Here is a 27,203-nt window from a genome sequence, read left to right on the forward strand (position 1 = left end):
CGGTTGTTGGGTTGGCCAAGATGGCACAGGCCTTCTCCCTCACAGGTGGCATGGGTGGAGGAGTGTACTGAATCAGAATGCATGGCTCCCTATGTCTAGCTTCCTCTTCCCTGCTGGCCCAAAGCTTGGGAACAGTGACTGTCTTTCTGGGGCAGCTAGGGCATCTGGCCAGAGCATGCTCTGTTGGGCACTGTCAACCCTTCAGCAAGGCCGGGTCCTGCTTTTAACCTAGAGAAGGCCCTGGGTTACTGATGTTGTTCTTGGCGGACCACCGGGCCCCTCAGCAAACAGGGAGGCGAGTGTGCACCCGGCCTGGGCCTGTTTGTGTTGGCCCTGCCAGGCGGGGGATTAGCTCAGCTGGGCTGCTAATTGCCTCCGAAGTGCCGGCCGGGATGCTGACAAGGGCCGGGCCTTTAGTCCCCTCCTCCCTAAGCAGGCACCGTGCCAACCTTGGGGGTCTGGCCCAGAAGGGCTCTTCTCTCCTCCCCTGTCAACGCCTGCTTGGCCTAGACCCTTGAGATATGGGTAGGGGGTCATCAGTATCAACTCAAGAAGAAATGGGGGTTGTCTGTGAAATCATCGCCTGGACAAGGCCAGGCCACAGTCCTCACCCTTCTCTCCTGCATTCTTAGACACCTCCACCCCACCATGATCAACGCTGAAGCTCAGTGCTTTCTCCTCTGACCTAAGAACCTGCTGGCTTTAGCTCAGCCACCACCCATTGGGTCTCAGTACCATCTCACGCTTTTCTTCCTCCCTTGTGTCCTCCCCCCCCCCCCCGCCATTTCCTCACCCAGTTTCTAGCCCAACTTAGTACCCTCAGCCATCTATTTCCCTCTCTCCCTTCTGCTTTCACAGGTCCCGTGTCCTCAGCCTTGTGTGACAGAATTGATCAGATCTGCCTCTGGTGTCTTCATACTTCTGGGGAGGACTTATTCTCAAGGCGTTTTCATACTCTTCCCCAGAGACCATAGAGCCCGAGTTCCTAGGATGTGACCCAGCCCAGGGCCGAGAGCTTCAGGGCCCACCACTTGTCCACTCTGCAGTGCTGATGCTCCCACTTCCACTTCTCACCATACTCTTTGGCCCTGCTTCTTGACCACTGTGGAGTGGGGTGACTCCTAGCAGTCCCTAAGCTGCTCAGTGCTCTCAGCTTGCTAGCTGCTGCCCAGGTGTCTGGGATTCTCTGCTCCCCGCCTGTCTCAACTCTGGGAGATGGGCATGTTTCTGAGCCTTGGAAGGATGCCGAGGCTAGAATGCTTGCCTCAGCCCCTCACCTGTTCCACACCCCTGCCTCAGCCTTCTTCATCTGTCTACCTTAACTGCCTATGTTCCTGAGAAATAGATAATGGGCACACTCCTTAGGAGTTGCCCTTCATTTAACTTTAAGTTCTGTTATATAACCCATATGAAGTGTGTATTGTGAGAAGCTCCTATTACAAGGAAATGAACCCCAAAGAGGACAGTGAATCAGCTAAGGATCTGGCCACACAGTGAGTTCTAGGAAGTGACTCCCATCCCAGTTCCTCACAACTCCAGTCCTACTTGCCTTAGGATCTGATTTGTCCTTTTCTCTCTGTCCCTGTCCCTGATGTCATCTTGCCTGTTGGTCACAAATGCATGTTGTCCCTGCCACCCAGAAAACACTCCTTCAGCCTCTACTGTCAGCAGGTATTTAGAAAGGCAGACACATAGCCTAACTGTGCCCAGGCTTCTTCACCTACGTTTCATGTGAGTGGGGACAAGCTGGCGAAAGGTGAGGAATTTACCAGACCTGTGGGGTTCCTCAGCTGAGGATGTGGATGTGTGTCTGCCGTTGATGACTGGTTTCAGATAGCATATAGATAGCTCCTGGTGTAGGCCTCAGACCACTTCTTCCAAAGCAAAAAGGCAAGGGTGGGATATTCCCATACCTAGAATTCACCTTATAAGTACTTACTTAGCAACAATACCTGCTTTATCCATGTCCTTCTCGAAGTCTCTCTCTTCTCCCTATTCTATTAAAAAAAAGTCACAGCTACAATTGCCAGATAAAGAAATAACCATTTTATCGTGCATCTTAGACTACGCCATGGGGATGTCACAATGCCAAGGAGCCTCATATAAAAACTGGAGGATGGGGTGGGGCAGCAGAGTAGGGTAGCAGCATCCAGAGCTGGTTTATCCAGCCCTGGCCTTGGAGGAATACCACTTTTGCCTTGTGACAAGAACAGTGGAGGGTGGTTCAGGTAGGATGCGGACCTTCTGGCTAGTTTCCTGGGTCCTTTGTGGCCCAAGTGTATTGAGCTATGTCAGCCCTCTGCCAGCTCTTTGTATTTGAGACAGTTTGGAGCTGGACAAGTCCAACGAAGCTCTTTTTCTGTGGCTGTGGAATCCTTTGGCCTTGGCAGTGGTTCGAGCCTGTGGTCTGATTCACCTGGTAACAGCCTGCAGAACCCTGGGAGGATCATCTTAGGGGAGCTAGATACCCTCCTTCTTGGGATAGTGTCCATCAAACGAGTAAGCAGTCTGGACCCAATTGCCCCTGGATGGAGTTCCTGGCTCAGCATTCTCTGAAGGGACAGCTCCCCTGCTTTCTTTGTCTGGGCCGGGCCTTGGAGGGGGCCATATCTTCCCTGGTTCTGAACTAAGTCTACCAGAGGAGCAGTGGGCCCAGCTGGGCAGCTGTGGGGACCCTTGGTCAGCTCAGCTTTCGTCCACATCAGAGACAGCCTGCCCAAGATTATCCCTGCATTTGAATGTGGTTCCAGCATCTCACTTGGTTTTGGCTGCCTCTTCAGATGGACAGTGAGCAGAGAGCTTGGATGGGGGCCAAGGGTGTTGACCCTCTTCGTGAGGGAGCCAATGCCAGGAGGCACAAACCACAGGCCCAGAGGAGAGTTTGTGCAGGCCCGAGCCCATATTCGGAAGCCTGGATTTTGCATTCACACCACCCAATAGCAAAGGGCTTGGGATTTCAGAGTCCCTAAGGGGATCTCAGAGCTGAAGACATCAAACCTGGAGTCCTGGACATGGGAGCAACTTGGAGACCATGCTGGGGAGTTCCTCTGAGTATTGGTCACCCAACTGAGAAGGAGTTGGGTCTGTGTGTGTCCTGTGTACTGAATACTTGGTAGGTTCTTGACAGTTTGACTAGTGCATTGAGTCAGGCACCAGCTGCTGATGTCCCTTGGGAATCTTTTGTCCTCCGTATTCAAGGCTTCCGAGACATGAGGTCTTGGATGTGGGGGTGCCTCAGATTCTGAGAACTCACTAATCAGCCTCAACTGTTCCCCTTCTTGCCTCAGCCACCTAGCCCTCTTCAACCATGTGGGTTTCAGCCCAGCCTGTGGTCTCTGGCTCCTACTGCCTCCCTGTACCCATTGCTCAGGCCAAGGAGACCTGTCATATCTCTTGTCTTTGGATACAAGGACTGGCTCTGCCTCTGCTAAGGTCTTGTGAGGCTGAGGCTGACAGGCATGACTACCTGCTGTAAGGAGGGCATGTGCCTCTGTATTTGTTCCCAGGATAGCTGTGGTCACCAAGGGAGATAGATACCCCAGGACAGGGCCTGCCTGGTGCATAGTGTTTGCTCAGTAAATTTTGTTAAGTGAGTGAGATACCGCAGGGTGGGATCTCTGCACAGCCCTTCCCTGTCTCTGTGTGACATTTCCATTCTCAGCATCACAGAGGATAGCACTGTGAGGGTGACTCGCATGGGGATATGACTTGCTAGGCCCAAGCTAGGATCTGATCCAAGATGACAGCCCTGTCCTGCCTAGGAGGGCCTAGGAGGAGTAGTTTTCCTTTCCAAGGAGGAGCCTGAGGAGGAGAGCCTCGGGTGGGCTTCTTTTCCCACTTCACGTGTGTGTCTACCTGGAATCTAGCTGCTCATGGGAGGGCTGAGAGGAGCCTTTAGCCTTGGACCTGGTACCTGTCCATTCCCTTTCTAGGGATTTTAAGAGTCAGGGTTCCCAGGCTCAGATTACCAGCGGTCCCCATGTATGTGTGGGGTGCAGAGGTTCAAGTTCCTTTATTGCTGGTGATAGAAATCCACCAAGATGGAACCTGTTATCCCTGCCATAGGGCCACCTGTTTCCCTGGATAGTGGGTCCACAGTCACTCCTTGTTACCCACTTTTTAGTCTACATGTAGAAAAATAGACACAACAGCTGAGTAGTCAGCAGTGGTCAGTGTGGACAGCCCGAGGCATAAACAAAGTCCCTTTGGTCAGTGGCAGCCACACACAAAGGCTCAGGCTTGGGGAGCCCCTTGGTGGTGCCCTTGGGGTTGCCTGCCTATTTTTGGCAATAAATAACTTGAGGACCCGAAAACCAAACCAAACAAAAAAAAATTACAACCAGTATCTCTTGGGGTAGGTGGTGGGAGACTGTTTAAATTATTGGCCTTCCCCCGGCCGCGCAGGTGGTGCTGGACACTGCTGGGCACATCACCGGCACGTGTGCATCTCCACGAGCCGCTGGCACTGTCGGCACTTGACGAAGCAGCACCAGTGGAACCTGCAGCCGCAGCGCTCGGCCAACTCCACCTGTGCTGTATGGAAGCCACGGCCGCAACACAGCAGCTCGCAGCCATCAATGGCCTTGGATGTCTTGTTGCACGTGCGGCCTCTCGTGCCCAGCACACCACTGCGCATGTCCTGCTCACAGAAGTCTGGACTGGGCTCCAGGTACACCAGGTCCTCATCCGTATGTGGCTTGAACTGTGCATTTCGTGGCACCAGTGCCCGGGAGGAGCCCACACGACGTGGCTCCACCTCTGTGGCACCATCAAACTTCTCCTTTAGTGCGTGGCCCACCTGGCGGAAGGGCGGCACAGCTCGCCAGCACGTCTTTACCTCACAGGAGCCCGACACCCCGTGGCACTTGCACTCCACACGCATGTGTGTCAAGATGGCCTGTCAGGGAGGAGGCAAAAGGGATGGTCAGGGACAGTAGAGGTGGTGGGGGAACCTCTAGGGACTAATATATGGACATACTCCATACCAGGACCCCAAGGCTGCTGCAGAATCAAGGGATTCACTGCTGTGGCTCCTTTGTATAAACACCTGCTGGGTGCTGCACTGAGTTGGCAAGCAGTGCTGAGGACAGACCAAGGAGGTGTCCCTGTACTTGAGGCAGCTGGAGTTGCTGAAGGCCACAGTAAAGGGCAGTGTTCTAGGAAGCATTTGAGTGACAGGAGACATGATGGGAGCACAGAGCTGTGCTAAGTCTCCAGAGCCTTTGGGAGTAGACATCAGGAAGTCAGCTGGTGTCAGGTGTGTGGGTGGGCGTGAGGGTCCAGTCCCGAGGCAGGACGGGGTTCACGCAGATAGGTATGGGCAAGGCCACTTACACTGCTGTATGACACCTGCTCCCCCCACTCCCAGCCCTTGGCCTACAGAGGTGCCTGGTGACGTGAGCCTTCCCAACAGAGTAGCTGTAGGGCTATTTTAGGGACTCTGCCCATGCAGTCCTACCCCAGTGCCAATGGGATGGGTGCCACTCTACCTTCCTGCCGGCCTCGTTGTTGTGAAGGTTCATGAGCGCCCTGCTGGAAGAGGCCCCCTTGCTTCTCTCCCGCACGTCCACAAAGGACTGTGAGAAAGCTACGCCGTAGGCGATGTTGTCCGAGCATCCTGACCACTGGAAGCCTGGTATGCGGAGGGCATAGAGAGTGCTGGGGTGAGTGTGGGCCTGGGCTTAGGCCCCTGCTCTCCCCTTGGAACATCTGTGCTTACCCTGTGGACTGACCCCATGCACTGTCCGGTCACAGCCACACTTTTCCAGCTCTCCACTGCTGCACGCCCTTGTTACCGCAAAGGCCACACCTGCTGAAGAGATGGCGTACACAAAGGCCGCCTCCCGAGTCCCTGTGTGAGGCAGAGGGAGAGAAGGGCTAGGCCCTAGGGCACCACGTCTGCACTTTCTTTGCATAAAGAATGAGGTATAAGACGGCTGCCGAATGCTGGATGCCAAGGAGGGGCAAGGCAGGTGGAAAGCCTACATGCCAAGCACACAGTAGGTTCTTGTCGCCAGTCACTGAACCCCCTTCACACACGAGGACCAGTGCATACTCCCAGAGGCCCAGTGAGGCAGGAGCTATGGTCATCCCCATTTTACAGAGGCTTGCCAGCTTGTCACACAGCACGTGGCAGAACCAGCAGACAGCCTGGCTTCAGGGCCCAATCGTTCAGCTGTTCTCACAACCTCCTCCAGAAGGCAAGCGATAGTCGTGTAATCCTGTGGCAGTCTGGGGAAGTGATGGCTACAGTGCCGCCAAGGGCACAGCCACACCGCAGCTCTGCCTGCTGCTTCAATTATTCACCGGGCTTTAAGTTCCCCCACTTGTGACCCTGACTGAGCTCTTTCTCTGAGGTGGGGCCTGCAGCTCACAATGTCTCCTGCTTCCTTGAGACTTGAAGAACGAACTATAGTATTGGCAGCTCCTAGCACTGAGCCCCTCCTGCTGACTGGGAGTGGGGGTTACAGTGGGTTGCACACAAGTCCTCTGCCCCTGCCAGCTTGATCTGTCCCCAGTGTCTAGAGACTCGCCAGCAGGTTCCTGGAGGGGAAGTTTTTCGGCCCCGTCCCACAGCCGGGAGGTGATGGAAGCAGGCCTCTGCAACACAGGTCTGCCAGCCTCTACAGTGGTTGTATCTCCTGCCCACGGCTGCTCAGCAATTCTATTTTGGTGCCTGCCCTCCTCCCTTGCCTGAATGGATGTTTTTATCCTCCTAGGAACTGTGCCTGGGGGTGTAGCTTCTATAGAGTCTCTTTCTCAGGGTGAGCTGGGGCAGTGTGTGAGCAGAGCGCGCATGCTGGCTGGGTGTGTGACCAGACAGCGGGTCTTGCTCCTGTCCGAGACCCTGTGAAGGCCTCTGTGTGCTGTGACTGTCCTTCTGTCTCTTGATGTAGGGTCTGTGTCCACAAGAGTGGTGGGGGCAGGCTTTGGCCCCATGGTTGGCAATTACCTCTGCGACACCCAGGCTTGTGCTCCCAGCTGCCCTGGGGAGCAGTCACCATGGTCAGATGAGAACAGTCCCCTCCACTGTGCTCGTCTGTGGACAGAGGCAGCCCAGCCTGGGCTCTGGAGTAGGAGGCAGTTCAGCCCCCAGGACACCCTGTTCTCGGTGCAGTCCTTAGGCAGGGAGTACCACCCACCGTTCCTTTCCATTGCCCACTCTCTGCTTGGCCATTTTGGGCCTGCACAGAGGGGGCTTGGCTGGAGCAATGGAGTCTCGACAGTCTGGGATGGAATCTTCTCCAAGCTAATTGAGGTTAATAGCAGGCTCATGTTGGTTGGTTTTATGCTGTGGCCGCCCAAAGAGAGACAACTTCAGTTTCTGGTATTTCTGGTATTTCCAGGCCTGAACCAGCACAAATCTTTGCCCCAAAGACCAAGGGGGAAGGGAAGTCCCAGGAGGTAGGGCTGATGGGACGGGTGGGCGGCTTTAACCATCTGCCCTTGGAGGTCCTATGCTCCTTTAGCTGCTCGGGAAGTCCTTGCCCACTTCTGGCTCCCGTTTACCTCTGCCACCTAGTGCCAGTAGTCTTGGGGTTACTAGTCTCCCTGTGGGGTTGCTCAAAAGACCACTGCCTCAGTCTCTAAACATCTGTTGGCTTGGACTGAGGTCACCATAATGTCTTCATTTTCTGAGTGACTGAGGAAGAGGCTCTCCAAGACCATAATAACCAAAGCTCTAGCTCACAGACAGTCTACTGTGTGCAGGCCTCGTCTGAGGTGTTTTTTCCCCAATTCGATAGGAATGGATATGCGTCCTCACCTTACACAGGGAAACGAGGCCCTGAGCCCACAGTGTTACCCAGCTAGGATGTGGAGTAGCCAGAATTTGAACTCATCCTTTTCTTACTGACCCTGGGTTCCAGCCATTTGACTCTAGTAGTGTGTATAGCTTTCCAGGTACCCAGGCTGGAGCCTCGGTTTCTGGAGGAAGACATTGCAGGGCCTAATTTCCTCAAAAGTGCATTGAGGTGGGTCTGGGAGTGCTGTGGTGGGGTGTCCTGGGGAGGTGGTGGATACTTCACCCTGATCACGCTGTAGCTGCAGGAGGGAGACATCTTTGCCTGCTCCTGCCCTGGGCCAGGGGAGAGCATAACTCTATAGTATCCACCCTGCTGTCTTCTTCCCTCTCTACCCTGCCATCTGCCCTTCCCACACCCACGACTTCCTTCTGCTGCTTTTCTTCCCAGACTATCCCAAGTTTTGGCCCCACGGGTCTGGCCTCGATGCCATCTTTTCTGAGGGGTGAATGCTGCCTGGGGCTGGGGGTTTAAAGCAATCATATAGGTCCAATAGCCGTTATTTCTGAGGACCCCTGTGTAAAGGGGACTTTCCACGTACTGACCAGGACTGAGCAATCTTAGATTGATCCCTTGAAAACATAAGGCTTGTCAGGGTTCTGCAGCAGCAAACGGCAGAATGGGAGCTGGAGTGGAGCCTGCCTGACTCAAGGCCTGAGAGCGCGTCACGGTGACATCTCTCCAGATGGTGGGAGGGAAGCCAATCCAGCAGAAAGGAGCTGGAACTGAGGAAGAACTGGCTGAGGTTGAGCTGGGTTGGCGGGGAGGCCCTGGGTGTGGTGACCTTTGGGCACGAGGTAGGTGTCCCGATGGAGGCCAGGGAATGGGCACAGCGCCATCATTGCCCTATGTACACTCCAGATATCTCAGCAGGTGGGCCCTCAGTTTGTCCCCACTTTCTAGGAAGGACATTGAGTTATAGAGAGGGCACGGAACTTGCCCAAGTTCTCATAGCTGGCAGGACTTCGATCTGGGTCATCACCACCCTTGGCTCCCTCCGACTTCTCAGCTGTGACTTGGGAATGACATAAACTCGGAGCTGTGTGGCGATGGCCTGGGCTGGACAGCACAGGATAGGCCAACAAACAACACTCCTTCTTCACTGGCCACTGTCTGGACCCAAAGGGGATCCTTTCTGTCCCCTTATATCCCGAGGTCACTTCCCTAACCAGGTAACTCATGAATGTGGACACCTGCTGAGTCCCCCTCCCGAGACTGGGGCAAGAGGCCTTCCAGACTGGTTGTCACTGCTGAGAGGCTGGCTTGCTCGCAGGTCAGGGACTACATGAAGTAGTCACTGCACAAACCACTGAATGTCAACAACAGCCCCGAGAGTTAAGCACAAGACAGGTAAGGACCCGGAGGAATGAAGTCACCTGCACTAGGTTTGCTTGTCTCTGCTGTCCTTCAATTCATGGGCCTCTAAAGCCAGTCTTGTGTTCACAGCAGTGAGTCCCTGTCCCCCTGGCTCCACAGAGACTGACCAGGTAAGTGCGTTCCAAGACGAGTTTCACTAGTGAAGAAAACCAGATACAAAGTGGAGGAAGGTGGGTGTGTGAGATGACCTCAGACTTATCCCCCAGACATGGCTGGTGTCTGCCTGTTGTGACTGGCCTGGTCTTAGGATGCCTTGATTTAGCCCCAAGGGGACAGGATGCTTGCCCAGGCCACTGGGACTTTAGAGCTCCAGAACAGCTTCCATTTGGCCTGGCAGGGTTCTTGTGTCCCCATGACTTGCTGATAGGGCTAGTTCCTTCCTTGGCTCCTGCCCCCAGATGGGAAAGGCAGACTACCCCACAGGTCCCTCCTAGCTTCAGGCTGGCACTCACTGATCATATCCTCCCTTTCCTTGTCTTGATGAGCTGCCCATCACTAGCCGACACTACTGACTGTCCTCCATGCAAGGTTTGGGGGTATGCTAGGAGGCAGGCACTTGAGCCACCGCTGTTGCTTAGGGATGCAGTGATGGTGAGGGGAGCGTGTGAAGGTATAAAGAAGCAGTGTGAGCACACATGATTCCTATAAAAAAGTATATCTAGATACATAGTAGTGAATCAGCTATATTAAAGGATCCAGTGACTCTAATAATGAATATCTAGGAATTGCATCCTGCAACTTGTATTTTTTTTATAAACATGGAATCATATCAAAACAACAAAAAATGCAAAATATACCTCCTTTATAGAATATAGAGCCTGGTTTAGGCCTGAAAGTCACCCCAGCGCTTAGGAGGCAGTGACAAAAGTTCAAGGCCAGCCTGGGCTACATAGCAAGTTCAACTGCCTGCGTTGTTACATAATAATATCTTCAAAGAAATGACACTACAGAGGCATAAATCTCAGGGACGGACTGGGGCAGAAGGAAGGAGGGGCTAGGTGGGGGCCGCTGAGCTGGTAGAGAAAGGGTTGGGTATTTTGGGGAGGACACAGCATATGTGACTCCGTCATAAGAAGCACACTGATTTATCTGTCAGTCTCTCTAGAGCAGTAGTTCTCACCCTGTGGGTTGTGACACCTTTGGGGTCAACTATCAGATATCTTGCATATCAGATATTTACATTACAATTCATAACAGTAGCAAAATTATAGTTATGAAGTAGCAATGAAATCACGACACGAGGGGCTGTGTTAAAGGGTTGCGGCGTTGGGAAGGACGAGGACCGCTGCTCTGCTCTGGGGATACATCCAGTGTGAGAGGGGCTTCTGGAGAGCAGTACCATAGGAAAGCTGGCTCTGGGGCCTCCCTAGTGCGGTTCTGGGCCCTGGGCAGCAGTGCCATCCCTGCCGTGAGGCTTCACCACTGGACTGCTCATTGGGCATCTGCCTCTTTCTCAGAACAGCACAGTTCAGCAATGCCAAGTGTGCTCATGCCTGCCAGCCCCTGCCAGCTCTCAGGAGAATGGCTTCCAAATTTCAATCACAGTTGGTTTCCAACAGCATCCAAATGCTTTGCCACGAGCCCAGCAGCCGGGACTGGCCAGGCCCACAGGTGCCAAGACAAAGGTTGGCCCAGGCAACCTCTTCCTGCAGCTCGAGCGACTCAAAGAGCCCCGTTGACTTGGTGTCAGACGTGTCAGCTCTGCGCTCAGGAGGTAGAGAGGCAGCTGGCTTTGAGCATTCCCACTGAGGACAGGGGTTTAACCTCAGTGCCTCAAGGAACCTTCCAGTTCCACAGAACTTCTCTGCTGGGCCCTCGCTCACCTGCATTTAGCTTGATGCCCTCTCACGTTACCCGTCTCAGCTGGGGCCTGATCTCCTTGGGAAAACCTTTCCGAGCACCCAGTATTGTCCAGGGGAGACCTCCAGTTTCCTTTCCCATTGTTCTTGTATTTATTGGTAGTGATGGTGCAGAGCCCAACTGGGCACACATTCAGACCCTGCCATTCTCTGGTTCTGTGACCCCCGGCAAATCACTTAACTGCCTTCTGCCTCCTCTGTTGTGCAGCTGCGGACAGTCTGGTCCCTGCTGGACTGTGAGCCCTGGAGGACAGGAGCTTGTCACACGCATAAGCTCACAGATGGGTTCCAGGACCCAAGGCCAGGCGCAAAGGTGAGCAGAGCATCTCAGGTTGAAGTCTGACTCTGTTCCTATCCTTTGAAGAGCCTGGGGCCGGCCAGTCCTGTCCCTTCTCTGAGCCTCAGTTTCTCCCTCTGGAAATAAGGGCCAGCTTACTGGACCAACTGCACTTTAGAGTGTGACATGACCACAGACAGCTGCCTTGCTCCCCCCCGGGTCATCCCCTCTCTGGTGCCCTCAGTCTCATTCTTTATTTCCTTGCTCAGGCCCTGGGCTGCTCCTGCCCCTGAACCCTTTAGATGTGCCTGGTCCTAGAAGTGTCATTCCCCAGACCACCCAGGCCCCCAGAATGCTCTCCTCACCTTGCGTCACCACCTTCCCGAAGACAGGCAGGGAGTCCAGCGTGGAGCAGTTCCAGCGCCGATTCCTGAACTGGTATTGGCACTCCTCGATGGCCAGCTGGGCGCCACGGCGCACTGAGTCCATCACCTCTAGGTTCCGCTTGCACATCTGCACCTGCCTCTGGATCAGACCTTTGAGCTTCTCGCACGTCTCCTCTTCGGAGATGCTGCCCACCGATGACAGCTTGGCCAGGTACCTGGGGGCAGGGGTTGGATGTGATGCGCAGCTGTCCTGATGCCCGCTCTTCTCTCTCTGTACTCAGGGCTCTTGGGGGCTGCCTCATCTCCTGGTCTGGGGACCAGCCTGCCTCCCCCAGCTCTCGGACCAGTGGTCAATATGTGAAACCTGACGTGGGGCTTGAAGCAAAGAGCAGGAACTTGTCCTGTTTACCGAATGAGGGTGTGACCAAACTGGAAAGCACACAGAAAGTCTTATATATGGGGAGGTTTTACCGTCAGGATGAGAGTTAAGTTTTATGGAACCTAGTTAGACCTGGGCAAAGCACTTTACATTATTTCATTTAGTCCTCTTAGTGAGTCAGAGTCTTCATTTTTTAAAACATTGGTTGATTGTGTGTGTGAGAGTGTGTATATGAGTGTATGTGTGTATAAGTGTGTGTATTGCGTTGTGCGTGTGCACATGTGCACACTTGTATGCACATCCCTGTAAGGTTAGAGGTTGCCTTTGGGTGTTCCTAAGGAGCTAGCCACCCTTTCAACTTTTCCAGCTTTTTTTACATAGCCAAGGAGACCCTGGAACACCTGATCCTCCTGCGCCCACCTCTCGATTACAGGCATGCAGCAGCACACCTGGTTTGCATGCTGCTGGAGCCTTTCATGCATGCCAGGCAGATCCTCTACCAACTGAGTCACATCCCTAGCCTGAGCCCCCATTTAAAAGTGAAGAAAGTTGAGGCAAAGGGAAGTTGTTGCCTTGTGTCCAAGGTCCACAGCCGCTGAGGGGTGGAGCTTGGTTCTGTGTGACTTTAGAGACTGAGAGCTTGGGCAGCAGCTGCTGGGAATGAGGTTCACTCAAACAAAGCCTGCTGGGGGAGGTATAATCTGGGCCTCTCTGTCCCTCGAGATGTGCAAGTAGCATCCGAGTTTTGCTGGTCAGGTCCGTGAGTCGGGTTTGGGCTAGTTCTTGAATCCGACTGCACAGATGCCTGGACCCCACCTCAGATGCTTAGTGTTAGTGTCCTCACAGCTTTGGACATGTCTCGAGGTGCCGCTGAGAAGCCACTAGCCTAGAGAGTAGTCTTGAGAAAGTATCTGATGTTTTCTCCCGAGTCCCAGAAAGCCCAGCCCAGGAAGTCTCTGCACCGCGGCCTTGGCTCCCAGAGGACCCCACCCCCCACCCCCAACATGCTATGGCTGTAAGGTTGAGTCTAGCATTCCTTATCCATACTGGAGTCATGGCTTCTATTCCAGGGGGCTGAACGTGGCAAGGCCTGCTAATGCACCTAGCTCAGCTGGGTGCATCTCAGGAGTGGGTCAAAGGAGTGGGTAGTCTCAAAGCCAAACTGACCACCCTCCCTTGGCATTCACTCCTGGTCTCCCAGAGTCCCTTTCAGCTGTCACAGCGTCTCTAACAGGCCTGGCTTTTTACATGTGTTCTGGGAATCAAACTCCGCTCCTTGCTGACTGAGCTATCTCCCTAGGTCCTGGGTGTGCACGGACTAGCAGCACTCTGGCCAATCTGTGTAGGAACCTGAGTCTCTTGGAAAGAAGAGAGGGTGGGAGAAAGGGAAGGAAAGGAGTAAGGGTCAGGAGAAGGGAACATCTGGAAGTGGCGAACCTGGCTTCAGCCCCTCCTGGGTGCTCTTTGCTTCCCTTGCCATGTGAAGGGGGGTCGCCTACTGAACCACACCCTTAAGTCGCTCTTGGCCTGCAGGGGGCGCCAAGAGCTCAGCTACTGGCGGTGGGCCAGGACTCTGTACAGGAGGCCACTGTGTCCTTCCTTGAAGAGTCAAGAAGTTGAACCTACCACTGGATATTTTCCTGTCCCCATTCAAGCTAGGACTCTCAGAGAGGGGTGGAGACCCCATTCCCTCCAAGATTTGGGGGCACATATCTTGTTGGGGGCACATATCTTCTCTAATCTTATCTAGACCTCTTTTACCCCTCCCTTTAGCTAAGCAGGTCAGGTCCGGCTGGATTGGGCCCTGCCTCATCGCTGGTGAAGGGAGGCATTCAGGGGCTGACGTCTCCAGCCACAAGGAATAGGCAGGGAGGTCTGGCTGAGCCATCAGCCCATTGTGATGGGAGGCAAGGCCCCTTCCACTTGGAGCTGGCTATGGGCACAGCGAGCTAGCTGGAAATCTTCCCACTATCAGAGTTCGAGTTCTCCTTCTGTTGGCAGAAGAGGGCCTGCTGGTCCCATGCCACCGAATGGCCATGCCATGCCACCGAATAGGAGGGATGGACTCGAGGAACTGAGCATTCCTCCCTCGGGCTCTGAATGTAATAGGGAGACAGGCCGAAATGACAGTGGCAGGGACACTGCCCGGCTGCCATAGCTGTGAGTCACTGGGACAGCGTCCAGGAAGATGATGAGAAACTGCCTCCGGCGGCACCAGTGCCCACCTCCCAGTCCTGCCTTTACTTGACACAACAGCTGCCCCTCCCATGTATGGGAGGCCTTGCCATCTCTGCTCCTGCTTTCTGAGACCCCAGGGGTTTGTTTGGCAAGTGCCCGAGCTGGCATAGGCCGAAGAGGGTTGGCACCCCAGTCCTCGGTAGCCTTGGCCTGTCCTCATTCTGTTCGCTTGTCCTGGAGCCTGGCTGGTACCTGACCTCACTTCACAGATGAACCAAGCAAACTGAGGCGAAGTGTCTAGCAGCAAAGAGCTCTGGGTTCTCAGCTCTCCCCTGTCTCTGGCTGTGGATTTACCCCACTAGACAGCAGGAGAGCTGACTCCTCAGGCTGCATCTCTTTGGGCACGGCACACAGAAGGTATTCAGTAATGTTTGCAGCTCGGCTAGGGGGCTTTGTCCTGATGACCCCCTACCCCCGGGGCAGAGTATATACGGGAAAGGAGAACAGGGGTAAAGAGAGGAAGATGGGGGCAGCCTTGTGGTCCCTCCTAGTGCCCTACGGTGGCTCAACCTTTCCCCCAGAGACACGTGTGCCATTCACTGACCCGGGAGCTGGGTCGGGCTCAAATATCGACTGCACAAGCATTTCTGGGAGAGGCAGAGCCAGGGCCTGACGGGTGTCGTCTGCCCCTGGGCCGGCTGTCTAAGGCTGATCATCCCTGCTTTTCCCGGCCTGTTACACTGCCCCTGTTTAGGCTTCTTCCTGCTGTTGCGGAGCATAGGTTTAGCAATTTGCCACCTGCTGCCCCGGCCACCCAGGACTCCAGCCAGGCCGTGCCATCGATCAGGTTACCCCACCAGTCCAGGGTGCCCCTGCTGCAGCCGCTGGCCAGTTTGTGCCCAGTTTCTCGAATGGGGCCTGTAGGTCTTGCAGGCTCCTCCCAGGAGGCCCTCCCCTCCGTGCCTGCAGCCTGCGAGGAGGAGGCCGGAGGGCCCTGGCCCTGCCAGGGAGATCAGATCCTCTCAGCCACCTGCTGTTTTCATTAGAAACTAAAATTAGCTGGGCTTGTCCCAAGCTTTTCCAGGTTTGCTTGCTTTTTTAAACAAAATATACAAAATCGGAGAGGCTAATCCACACCTCTGTGGCTCTTCCCTGGCACTCCCTGGACTCTAGAGGAGAGGGGCCGGGAAGGAGCGACCATGGTGGGGAGCCAAGCAGGTCAGTGGCACTGGTCCGGGCCCTACGGTGTCCAGGTGGGGGCTGGGACACCAGCCCGGGCCTCTCTGCCCCCTCCCTTTGGCCTCCCTGTCTGCCCAGGCCACATTTAGAGCCTCCTCAGGAGTAGTTGTGCCCTCCATACCAGAGAGGAAGGAGGCCAAGTTGGCAGGAGGGGGCACCCAAAGGGAACAGTGTGTAAGCAGGAGTGACTCTCAGCTAGTGGATATAGCTAGGTGGAAGCAAGGGCCACAGCCTCCATCTGGGGCCGTGCTTTTAAGGAATGGAAGGAGTGTGCAGCTCCCAGGACCCTTGCTACACAACCAACCACTCAAACCACCTACTGTTTCTTTAACCAGTTTGAGTGGCTGCGGTAATGACCACAACTATGACCCTGTCCCAAGACCCCTGTCACTTCTCTGGGCAAGCAGTGTGTTTGGGGGCGGGGTAGACAACTCAGGTCAGACTCGTATCTCTGTGCCACTCAAGGAAAGTTAGTAAACATCTAGGAGCCTTGGCCTCAATGTGCTTCTCTGTAAAATGGGGAGATCAGTAGTTCTTACCATAGGAGATAGAAATGAACTAAACACACCCCATGGCCTCATTTCAGCCATGTGCCCACAGGGGAACGAATGACGGATCACTTTGGTACGATTCAAACTGTAGATTTTGGAGAGAATCTCCAAGTGCATTTGCAGAGATAGAGAAGAAGTCCCCAGTGCTTCCAGCTCATCTGTTGGGCACTCCCAGCATCAGGGGTGAAGTGTGGTGTGGAGGAAATGTCTCCACAGGGAGATTAAGAGAGGCAGGCGGATCTCTGTGAGTTTGAGACCAGCCTGGTCTACAAGAGCTAGTTCCAGGACAGGCTCCAAAGCTACAGAGAAACCCTGTCTCGAAAAAAAAAAAAAAAAAAAAAAGAGTTGGGGACTCTTGTCCAGTGTAAGCTCACGTATGCCAAGGGAGCGTGGAGACTGTCTGGGGAGGGACATCTGTCACCTGTGTCATCACTTAGGTGATGGCTTCTGCATAGCCATACCACCACAGAGCAGGGCATCCCCTCCCCTGACCCCTGCTCTCCAGAAGTCACTAAGCCTTCGAGGCTTGGACTCTAGCTGGTCACTGGGGGCCAGGACTTGAAAGGAGCCATTCTGGTCCCCAAGCCTGGGAGCTGGCTCCTTGGCTTCAAAGATGGCCTGGAACCCCAAGGGTAGGACTACTCAGCATCATCAGACACTGATTCTTCCCTGGATGGCTCCTTCCAGAGACCTGTATCTATGGCAGGAGAATTGGAGTATTGTTAGGAGTGAAGGATGCTGAGGTAGTGGCTGTCCCTATGGTTACACAGTGTTATCTGTGGTCTCTGTAGCTACTGAAGTCACCAGAAGGAGGTACCACCACTGGCTGGAATCCTGGAGGGCAGTCAGTATGGACTGGCCAGCACCGGAGACACTCCTGGTGTTCTGTGGGGATAATGGGTCGCCTCTGTCCTGCCTCCCTCCCACATGACAGGACTCTGAATGCCAAGGCCAACTGGACTAGGTCCCGTGTTTGTTTTCTAAGTTGGAGAGAAATGCTGACCTTCTCTGGGGCCCACACTTCCTGATTTCTAGGATCCCTAACTCCTCTTACCCACAACCCTCAGAAGACTCAGCATGCTAGGCAAGCAATCTACCACTGTGCTATATCCCCCCACTTTAAAGACAATGCCGTGTAGCCCAGGCTGGCCCTGAGCTCCTGATCCTGCTGCTTCTATCTCTTGAGTGAGCATTTTGCTCCTGAGGGCTCCAAGCCCGTACTTCTAACTGAGGGGGTTGGTTTCTGCTCTCAATTTCCATACTTCATCTTCTAGGGGAGCAAGGAGCTGACTTGGGGCCAACAGGGAGCCACTAAGAGGTGAACCTGGATGGCCCCCTATTCTGCAAGGATGTAAATGTGTTCTTTTTCCTTCTCTCCCTGAGTCAGGTGTCTCCCTGGAGTGAGTGGATGTTACATTTAAAGTGCCCCATGACCCTACCTTACCTCTAATTTGGCAGCAGAGACTCCCCTTCCCTTCCCGCAATTCTTCTCCCTATATCCCTAGAGCTCCCCATGGTCCCCTGGCCACTGACAACATTGAAATTGAAATGTGGTTCCCAGATGGCTCGGGGATTCTGAAGATGGGGAGTGAGAAGAGATGAGGAAATCCCCAAGGAGAATTTCAGCACAGCCTGGCCGCAGCCAGGGTCCTCCATGGTCTAACCCAATCTTGCAGGCATGAGACTCTGCCGCTGAACCTCCACTCTTTCCCAGCAGGCAGTTGGTCAAACCTGGGTTCCTCCCCTGCCCCAGTTCTCCTTCATCGGCCACGGGACAAGCTTTGGCTGGAGTTCCAGCTTTCCTATGAATATACTGTGGGCTCTGAGTCTAGCATAGACAGTGCTGATGCCAATAGGTGCCCAACATGTTTTTAAGGGGCAAGCCCACCGCTCCCTTTTATGGTAGCTCAGGGTCCCTGAGGCCTTTCCCAACAGTGATGTCTATGACTGTTGGGTGGGGTGTGTGCCAGGGCAGTGAGGTACCCATGACTCAGGAGGGAGTGCAGTGCTCTGCTATCTCCCGCTTTGGTAGAGAAACTCCTGGGAACTCATCCTAGAATTGTAGGACTGCTGGGGGAGAGGGGGAGGGAGACAGGGGACGGGGGTGGGGGGTGGGGGGGTGGGGATAGAGACCCTGCAGGTCAGAGGCTCCTCTGGGCATCAGCAATCCCCTGCAGAGAGCAGGCCCCTCCACGGTTCCCTGTGAGCTATTAGGGTGGGAGAAACCTCCCTATGACAAGGGCAGGATGTGTCTTTCCCCCTTCCCTCCCCTCTCTCCTACTCTCTGTGAGGACTAAGTATCTTCCAGGAGCTGTAGGGGTTCTGACTTGGAGGGGAACCTCTAAAACATAGCTTGACTTCCAGTTTGCCAGAAAATGGGGGAGGCAGAGAGGGGCTACAGGAGAAGGGGGACTGGCCGGGGTCACAGCAGGGAGTGAGCTTCCCCTCGGGCTGACTGAATCACCACTGAAGATGTAGCTCCGGACTCAGAGATAAAACCTGGCAACTCTTGTGGAAATCTGGGAAGCAACTGTGGGTCCTGGCTCAGCTCTGCCTCCCAGCTGCTCGCAGAGCAAACCAGGAGCACCTCTTGCAGGCTAGCTGGGAGCACAGGGGTGACCGGTGGGGCCAAAGAAGGGTGCTGTCACCCTTGCCAGCAGCCCCCTGATCAGTCTGTGCTCGGCTGGCTCAGCCCGGAGCCCTTCCTCCCCTAGGAAGGAATGGGGAGGCAGAGGCTTGGTGCAAAGGCTCAGCTTCCCCGAGCGAGTGCACCCACAGGGCCCTAGTTGGGCGAGTTTCAACAGGTTTGGGGAGCACTGTCTTGTCAGATGCTTGCTGAGTTGCTCAATGGCTAATCCAGGGTGGAGGGAAGAAAAGTCAAACCATAGCAGACAGCTGGGTCCCGGCTGCCGCCTAAGCAAACCCCTCAGGCAGAGCCTGGTCCTGCCTCCCCCTGTGTGGAGGGGTGGGAAAGATCGAGGCTGTCGGGGAGGCTCTGCTCTAGCTCTTGAGGAAGAGCACAGCCTGCAGATCTGCCCCACTGCAGGGCTTTCAGTATCACCTGAGTCCGAGGAAAGTGCCCCCCCCCCCCCCCGTGACTGAGCCCTCCCTTTACTGATCCACTGATGACTGAGCACTCATAGCCTGGCAGGGATGTGCCAGGCACTAGGGGGACACTCAGAGGTCTGTGTGCCGTAGCCTTGACCTCACAAGCATCAGAAGCCATATAATCATGCCACGTGGAGTAGATGGGGGTTGCAGTTACATATACATATCAGAACTTGAGACGTGGTCTTGGTTCAGGCCCTGCTTCTTCCAGATCTCTAAGGGTGAGCTGGAGCCCACCCACACACCTCTGCTCTGGGAGGGGAGGGAAGAAGTTAGGATAGTGTGTATAAAGTGCCCGGAACATCCGTTCACTAGGTTGTGCGGGGGGGGGGGGGGGGGGGGGGGGGGGGGGAAGCCCCGCCCCGCCTGTGGGACTCATTTGATGATGTTTGTAGACGTTGGTCATCAGCTGGCACAGGGTGAAATGAAGTGTTGCTACTGATTTCTAGGACAGAGGCTTCATATACTGCTAAAGGCCCCAGGGTGTCAAGGACAGACCTATCAAAAAAATATCCACAATACCATGGCGGGGAGGGTCCGAGTATAAACTGTAAAGTCTTAGTGTGTGTTAGTGACTGTGACTCACAGTCACAGGAGAGGTTCCAAGGACATGGGCTTTTACTATTTCAGGGGGGAAGGAGAGGGCCAATGAGACATTCCTGGGGGAGACGGGTCATTCTTTACCAGCCAGGAGGGCTGGCTCTACCCATGCCTGGACTGGCGAGTCACACCTCACTTCGCCTGTAGCCTGGGAAGTCATACATCCCTGCTGGGCAAACAGGCATGTGCGAGCTTGGAGCTTGGCTCGGGGAGGCGCACCTGTGAGGACTTGGAGCTAGTAAGGTACTTGACGCCTCCCTTCTATTCCCCCGGTGGCACTGGAGTGTGTTTCCGGTAACAACCTTCTGGCCAGCAGGATGCCCACAAGCCAGGCTAGATCTCCTGGCTCTGGGAGGCTACAGATGAACAGGCAGGGGGCAGCCTGGGCTCCTATCTAACGCTAGAGGACCCGGACAGCACTGTTTGGGACAGATGGAGCTTGGGAGCGCCGTAAGTACCCAGTCTTTGCATCATCCTATAGACAAAGACACAGTTCTGAGGCTCAGTGACAACAGTACCCCGCCTCTGGCAGCTGCCAGGGCTCCCATATCTATCTGCATGCCTGGCTTTGTGCCTTGCATGTCGCATGCATGGGCTTACTCCTCCTGAACTCCACTGTGAGCCATCTGCACCCACAGACACTACTTTACAGATGAGGAGCAAGGCACTAGTCTAGGGTCCTTCAGCAGGGTAGAGGCAGAGCTGGGGTAGAAACCCTGAGCTCTGAGCCACTCTGTGGACGTGACTTGGACTACAGGGGGGGTCCTTATTTTACTCACTGGGGTTCTGTTAACGTCCTTGCTCAATGCATTTCTTTGCTCTTCCCGGGAGAACACACACTAGTACCTCAGTCTTTCTGTCTTCAACTCTGCCTAGTTCTTCCATTTGGGGTTCAGAAGAAGCCCAGAGGGAGGAAATAGCCCCCTCAAGGCCACCCAACATGTAGCGTAGAACTGTGACCGGAGCCCCTGGTGTAGCCTTGGTATTGGGGCATGACTCAGACATAGCAGGGCAGTTCCTTGAGGGCCAAGTACAAGCCTTCTACCTTGAACTGTGCAAACCCCCCCCCCCCATTCCTTCTTCATTGGTGGGAGCTGCATGAGTTGCCATCTACTCTAGATACCAGACATCAGCCTCGTAAACAGCATCCAGCTCCTCTGGGCTTGCCCAGCCTCTGGCTTCGGAGTTTTTCCAGCTCTAGTGCCTGCAGGCAGAGGGCTTCTCCACAAGGCTGATGTCCAGAGACATCAGATAGCACAGACTCTGCAATCAGCTATCAACCCACCCTGGATGGAAGCCTGCCTCTAGGTGAGGGAACACCCAGGCCTAGTCCCCGGAGCACATGCTGCCATCTATTCCTGTTGGGGCCAAGCCTGCAGCTTGGCTCATCCCCTTTTTATATTTATTTATTTATTTGTGTATGTGTGCACGTGTGTGGATGTCAGAGGACAACTTGTGGGAATTGATCCTCTCCTACCATGTGGTTTCTAGGGATGGAGCTCAGGTTGGCAGGCTTGGCAGCAAGTGCCTTTACCCACTGAGCCATCTCAATGGCCCTTGGCTCACCCTTGAAAAGACTGTGTCACCGCCATGCCTGAATGGACAGCTGCCAACCCCAAACTGCTGCTTCTGGAGGCTGACTTGGGCTGGATAGCTCTGCCATTTACTAGGTAAGTAGCTCTGGGTGGCCTCTGTGACCCTCAGTCTTCTCATCTGTAAGATGGGGTTCCAATGCAGTGAGAATGCAGTGCAGTGATGGTGCAGTGTGTGATGAAGGTTAGTAAGTCATTCTCCAGTCTCCAGGCCGAGTCCCACTCTGTGATAGCCACAGCTGCAGCTCCACTCTGCACTGGAGCATGCCCACTGTCCTGCCCATTCCAGCTGTGACTCCTCCTGCGTTCTTTGACCAGACCCAAGCTGCCCGGAGGCTAGACTGGGGCACCTGTTTCCCTAGAGGCTGGTGTAATTTCTGGCTGAGGATGGAGGTGTTTATATACAAGGCACTGATCCCAGTTTTGGGGGGCGTGTGCCTGGGGTCCTCTCCAGTTTGGTAGGATCCTGGGAAGCCCCTTCTTCCTCTCCGAGTTGTGTAAAAAGACCCCTGGCTTGAAGCCCTGGTGGAACAGGAGTGAACTGGGTTGTCTAGAGCCAGGCTGCATGGCAACTGGAGCCATCACAGTTACAGAGAACAGGTTTGCCAACCTCTCCAACCCCAGGCCTCCCCTCTTCACCCACCCCCCACAGTGCAGGCAGGCTCAAGGCTCAAGAACGGAGCTCTGGAATTCCCCATGCTTTGCAAGACCTGAAGCTGAGGCTGCCTCCCCGGCTGGGACCAGGGCGTGGTGGACATGACTGGAGGCAGGTGGCAATTCTACCTGGGTCAACTTCGGGACAGCCTCAGGCAAGGAGTAGATGATCATTGTCTGGGGAAACTAAAGCATCTGGGTTCAGTCTTCAGTTCTGAGTCTGGTAAGTAGCTCCCTTCCCTGGGCCTCAGTTTCCTCACCTATAAAGGGAGCTCCAGACGGCCTTTCTCTGGCAGCTGTCTGTGTTTGCTGCAGGCCTGGCTCACACACTTCAGTTCCCACTTGTTTCTTCAGCTTGTTCAGTAGTGCTTGGTGCTGGGCAGCTGGGACCCCCTTCTATTTCCCCCTGATGTTCAAGCTGTTTTACAGCCACCCATCTCTAAGAGGCAGCTCCTTCAAGTCCAAAGTAGTTCCTTTCCTGCAGTCCAGATCTGCAACCCAGGCCCCACTTGTGGGGGGAGGGGCACAGTCTGTAAGAAGTGGAGGGGGCGGTGGCTGTGCCCTGGTTTCTGTCCACTCTGCCACTGCCCCTCAAGTGTTAATCAAATTAAGACTCCAAGAAAAACAAAGGCTCTGCAGCCACTTTGGGCCTTGGACTCGCTAGCTCTCTGAACAGCTGGGAGAATTCCACATCACCTCAATCTCCCAAGCTCTGGGTGGCTCTGACCCCAACGAACACACTCCTTTCCAGTCGACGGGGCCCTGGCTGGCCACAATGACCTCATAGCAACAGCCATTGGACACTCAGGGCGATTTCATGGGAGATATTTGTTCTTTGGTCTTGATGCAGAGAGAATTTTTCCTTTCCCACTGTCTCCATGGAAACCCCAGCTACACTGTTGGCTATCCCCCCTTCCCACCTCATGCTTTTCAGATCAATACTGGAGCTTGGCTCCCCACTGGCTGCCCACAGTGGAAGGCGGCAGCGCTCTGAGCAGGAGAAGTTGGGGCCAGGGTTAAGCCAGGGCCATGGGGAAGTGTCACTGAGGAGGGATGAAGGAGCCTACGGTCTAGTTCCTTATTCTCTTAGTCACTAGCTCATCTTTTTAGCTATCCTCCTCTTTCCCAGGAATCCTCCGGAGCACCCAGTCAAGGAAAAACACACAGGTCACCAGCGGTTACCACCCCCTTCCTTCTTAGGCAAGACCCTTAGAGGTGGATGGGGGCTGTTGCCTTCTTTATTAAAGGTTGAGAGAAGTTTCTTCTTGCCTAAGGGAACAGCGAGGTCCTGTCAGAGCCAGCCTGCGGGCTCTCAGAGGCTCGGCGTCCCGGTCCTCGCCTTCTACGCCTGGCTCCCGCCCCCCAAGCAGAAACAGGTCCCTGCACGCCTCCAGCCCAGTCCGCAGCGCGGCGCGGCTAAGCGCGGGGAGCTCGCGCCTAGACTCCTTGGGATTAACCTGCTATTATGCCCGGGACTCCTTCCCTGCAGTGGGCTTCCTCGCGACTTGTCTGCCTGCCGGATTGCGTCCCACACCGGTCTGGGGACACCGCCCCGCGCTCGCACCCTCTTGCGCCCTCGAGCACTCAGGGCCGCCTCCGGGTGCAGACACGCTGCCAGCGTTGCTGCCCCGGGTCAGGAATTCTAACCCGGGGCAGCAGGGGTCCCGGGACCTCCAGAGGGAAGCCCGGATAGTGTTGGTGGCCAGCAGAACGAACCGGCAGGAGCGCGAGCCTTGAGTCCCGCGGCCGAGACACCTGCCGGGAGCCCCCTGTGCCCGCTGCCCCAGGGTCCGCCCCACCCGCCCGGTCCCCGGCCGGACTTACAGCCAGTTGCTCGCGGCGGCGGAGAACACGGCAAAGACGAGGAGTCGCAGCGACCGCAGGCACGAGCGGGGGCTCATGGTGTCTCGGGCGCCCGGCCCCGGGCAGCGTCCGCGAGGCTCCCGTCGGGGCGGCAGGTGGGCGCCGCGCGGACGGGCTGGGGCGCCGGGCCGGGGCGCGCGGCGGGGCTCAGCCTCCGAGCAGCCGGCCGCGCCGCCCGCTGCTGCGCCCGCTGCCCGGCGGACCCGACTGTCAGCGCCGCCCCAGAGCCGGGATGCCGCGGCAGCGGCGGAGGCGGGCGGGCGGCCGGCGGGGCGGGCCGGGGGCGGGCCGAGGATGGGGTTACCTGGGCGGGTCCAGCGGAGCGGGACACCCCCCCCAAACGGGGGCGGGCCTGAGCCCGTGGGACTGGGCTTCTCCTGGGGGGCCTCCCCGGCCCGGCGCCCGGGCGCTCTCGGAGCCCCAGCCCGCTGCAGGCACGCCTGGCCGCACGCCGCCCAGTTGGGCCGAGCTAGAGGCGCGGCGACCCAGCTGCTGGGTCCCCGCCCGGGGCCTTAGGGACGGGCCGGCACAGCTCCCCCAGCCCGCCGCTGCGGGCACTGCAGCGCCTCCCTAGCCGCGCCCCGCGGCCCCCCGCCGGCGCCTGGGAGCCGGGATCCCCGGTCGACCCCGGCGGAGCCACCCGAGCGCGGCTGCCACTCGCGCGCACCCAGGCGCTAGCGCTCCGGGCGCACCAGGCTGCGGTGCCGCCCGGCTGTCCCCGGCGCACCCCTCCCGGCCCTCAGGCCCCCGCGTTCTGCGGTCCGGCCCCTCCCTAGCGCTCACCTCCCTCTAGCCTTCCCGGAGCTGGACAGGGGCCTCCCTGCTTCGGGCAGCTTGGGACAGTGGCCTGAGACTCCGGGAATCTGAAACCTCGCTTCTGGATCGCCCTGGGTTCTGGCGCGCTCAAGGCAGCAAGGTCTTGAGTGAACCCCTCGCCTTTCCGAGTGGACCTTCCACTTAGGGACGGGAAGGCTGCGGAGGTCTCCTTTTAGTACAGGAACCAAATCCCAGCTTTGTGCTTGGGTTTCTGTGCGCTTCTATTATTTCTTCTCCCACACTAGGCAGATTCAGCTTGGTGTCTGGCACAGAGTGAGTGGGTGCCACGTTTGTGGAATGAATGGATCGAGTGGAGTTATTGCTTAAAAACCTATGCCTGGCTGAAATAGAAGTTCAATTCTGTATTAATAGTTACCTGTCATGGCTGGGCCACACCCTCTCCAGGTCACTGATAAAGTCCAGGCTCCTCTGGCCCTGCTTGGGGCTATATCCCACGAGCTAAAGGAACCCCCTGTCTAAACAGGGATCCAAATGCCCAGAGACCCTCTTCCACTTCACTAAAAATGTGAAGGGTAGAGAAAGGGACCAGGCCTCCGTCCTTGCAGAACCAGCTGTTTTCTCTGTGTGAGTTTGACTGCCCACCCCCACCATGGCCACGTTTGACTCAGGGAGTTGTCTGGGTTAACACAGGAGGGGCTTGATAAGCTTTTGGCACGGAGACTGGGCAGAAGGTGGTAGGGATTCGCGGAGCCCGTCAAAAGTGCAGATGCGAGTTCATGTACCACATGTCTAAATATTTGCAGGTTATAAATCAAGCTAACAAAATGAGGAATAAAATATGTTCTAGTCTGCTCTCACAAACACGCTTTCATAATAACATGCAAAGCCGCTCTGAATGTAAGCTGCTTACACTGCGTGAATCCCGAGTGGTGCTGCAGCAGCGAGAGGGGGCCCTGGTGCCTGGCCCTGAGTCTCACCTTTTCCCGCCTCTGCCTCTCCTGCCCTCCAGGGACTCTCGTGCACACATGCAAACATCTCAGCGTGCACAGACAAACTCTGTCTCCCTGCCCTCTCCACTCTAGCCCTCCACCCACCTGAAAGCTGACCCTTGGCCATCCCTCAGCCTCAGGTCTAGACACACTAGTGTGCCGCCTGGCCTCTCAGGCTGGATCCGCAAGAGAGATTCCCCTATCCTGGAAGCTGGCTAGAGCCACCTGTGCAAGGAAGCCTGGGAGCCTGGATATCCAGACTGAGACCCAGGGAGGGGGTCCAGGCTCCATGATCTTCTGTCCCTGGGTTAAGAATCGGTGAGTTAGAGAAGGGCCAGACTGTGGGATGTTCAGGGCAGGGCCACTCTTAGGCTTAAGGGTGGTGCAGAATTCCTAAGTTATTTTGAGCCAATCTGGAGATTCAGTATAGCGATAGAAATTAATAATCATTTAAACGGCAGTAGGCAATTAGTTCAGGGTGCCTATTATAATTCCCTTCCAAATTGGGGCATTCATGTTATAGGCTTTTCTGCTGGCATTCTACAACTCATCTTTTAAAATATTTGTTTATTTTAAAATTATGTACCTCTGTATGGGCATGTACAAATAAGGTAGGTACCCAAAGAGGCCAGAGGCAGCCAGTCTCCCTGGGACTGGGATTATAGGTAGTTGTAACTTGCCCACTATTGGTGCTGGAAACTGAACTCGGGTCCTCTGCTAGAGCAATGTACAATCTTAACTGCTGAGCCATCTCTCTCACCCATTATTTATTTATCTCTGTGTGTGTGCACACACACACGTGTGGTCAGTGGGCACACGCGCGTGCCATGGTGCACTCCTGTAGGTCAGAGGATAACTTGTAACAGTTAATCCTCTCCTTCCACCATTAGCTTCCGGGATCAAACTCAGGTCGCCAGGCTTGGCAGCAGCACCTTTACCAATGAGCCATCTTGCTGAGTACAATTCATGACATTTAAAAATGGTGATAGGGGATCTTAACCAGGAGGTTTTCTGGGAGATCAGGCATAAACCAGGATCGTGCCAGGCAGCCTTGGATGTATTGTTCTGAGATCCCGAGCTTTTGGTGCCAGAGTTTTCCGGCAAAGCCTTGTGACACACAGATCCCAAAGTGACTGTGGTTATCTCCTCCACTTTATAGAGAAGGAAGGAAGAGAAAGTGGTGGTCCTGGCCATCAGGGAATTGGACCTGAGCCCACTGTGAACTTCCAGTGACATTCCCTGGCCCCTTCTGGGCTAGGCACTCCACCCGTAGCAGTGGGTTGAATGAGCCTTGTGAGCTGGAAAGAGCTACCCCAAGAGAGGAGGGTGCTGGGGCCAAGGCCAGGGAGGCTCGCCCTGATCTCTGATAAGGGAGGGAGGGCCTCCTCTGAGTCAGTGGAAAGCTTACTGGGAAAATTTCTTTGAGGAAGTGTGTTCTCCTAACTTTTGAGACCTGTTCAACCATGAAGATATAAATACAAACTCGTTCAGAAGCTCAGTTGCCCGTTGCCCTTCAGTATCAGTGGCGGCCATTGTCACAAGGGCTTTGCCCTCAGGAACTTTTTGTTTATT

The 27,203-nt window shown here is 55.3% G+C and overlaps 1 protein-coding gene across 1 annotated transcript; it reads right to left on the minus strand.

Moving 5' to 3' along the window:
• Positions 1-4,333: 4,333 nt before the first annotated feature.
• Positions 4,334-23,903, minus strand: Wnt4 (Wnt family member 4). The gene is made up of 5 exons (XM_038334581.2): positions 23,827-23,903; positions 11,681-11,916; positions 5,720-5,851; positions 5,490-5,632; positions 4,334-4,897 (listed from the first exon to the last, which is right to left on the minus strand). Exons 1-5 carry the CDS (start codon positions 23,901-23,903, stop codon positions 4,430-4,432), a joined length of 1,056 nt encoding a protein of 351 aa, XP_038190509.1. The 3' UTR covers positions 4,334-4,429.
• Positions 23,904-27,203: the final 3,300 nt, after the last annotated feature.

The sequence above is a fragment of the Arvicola amphibius genome, chromosome 6 (assembly GCF_903992535.2).
Source record: "Arvicola amphibius chromosome 6, mArvAmp1.2, whole genome shotgun sequence".
NCBI lineage: Eukaryota > Metazoa > Chordata > Mammalia > Rodentia > Cricetidae > Arvicola > Arvicola amphibius.

Coding starts and splice junctions, on each gene's coding strand:
- Wnt4 (XM_038334581.2), bottom strand. CDS start 23,903: ATGAGCCCCCGCTCGTGCCTGCGGTCGCTGCGACTCCTCGTCTTTGCC. Junction 5,852..11,680: donor CGGGAAGGTGGTGACGCAAG/GTGAGGAGAGCA, acceptor TGCCTCACACAG/GGACTCGGGAGGCGGCCTTT. Junction 5,633..5,719: donor GCATGGGGTCAGTCCACAGG/GTAAGCACAGAT, acceptor TCCGCATACCAG/GCTTCCAGTGGTCAGGATGC.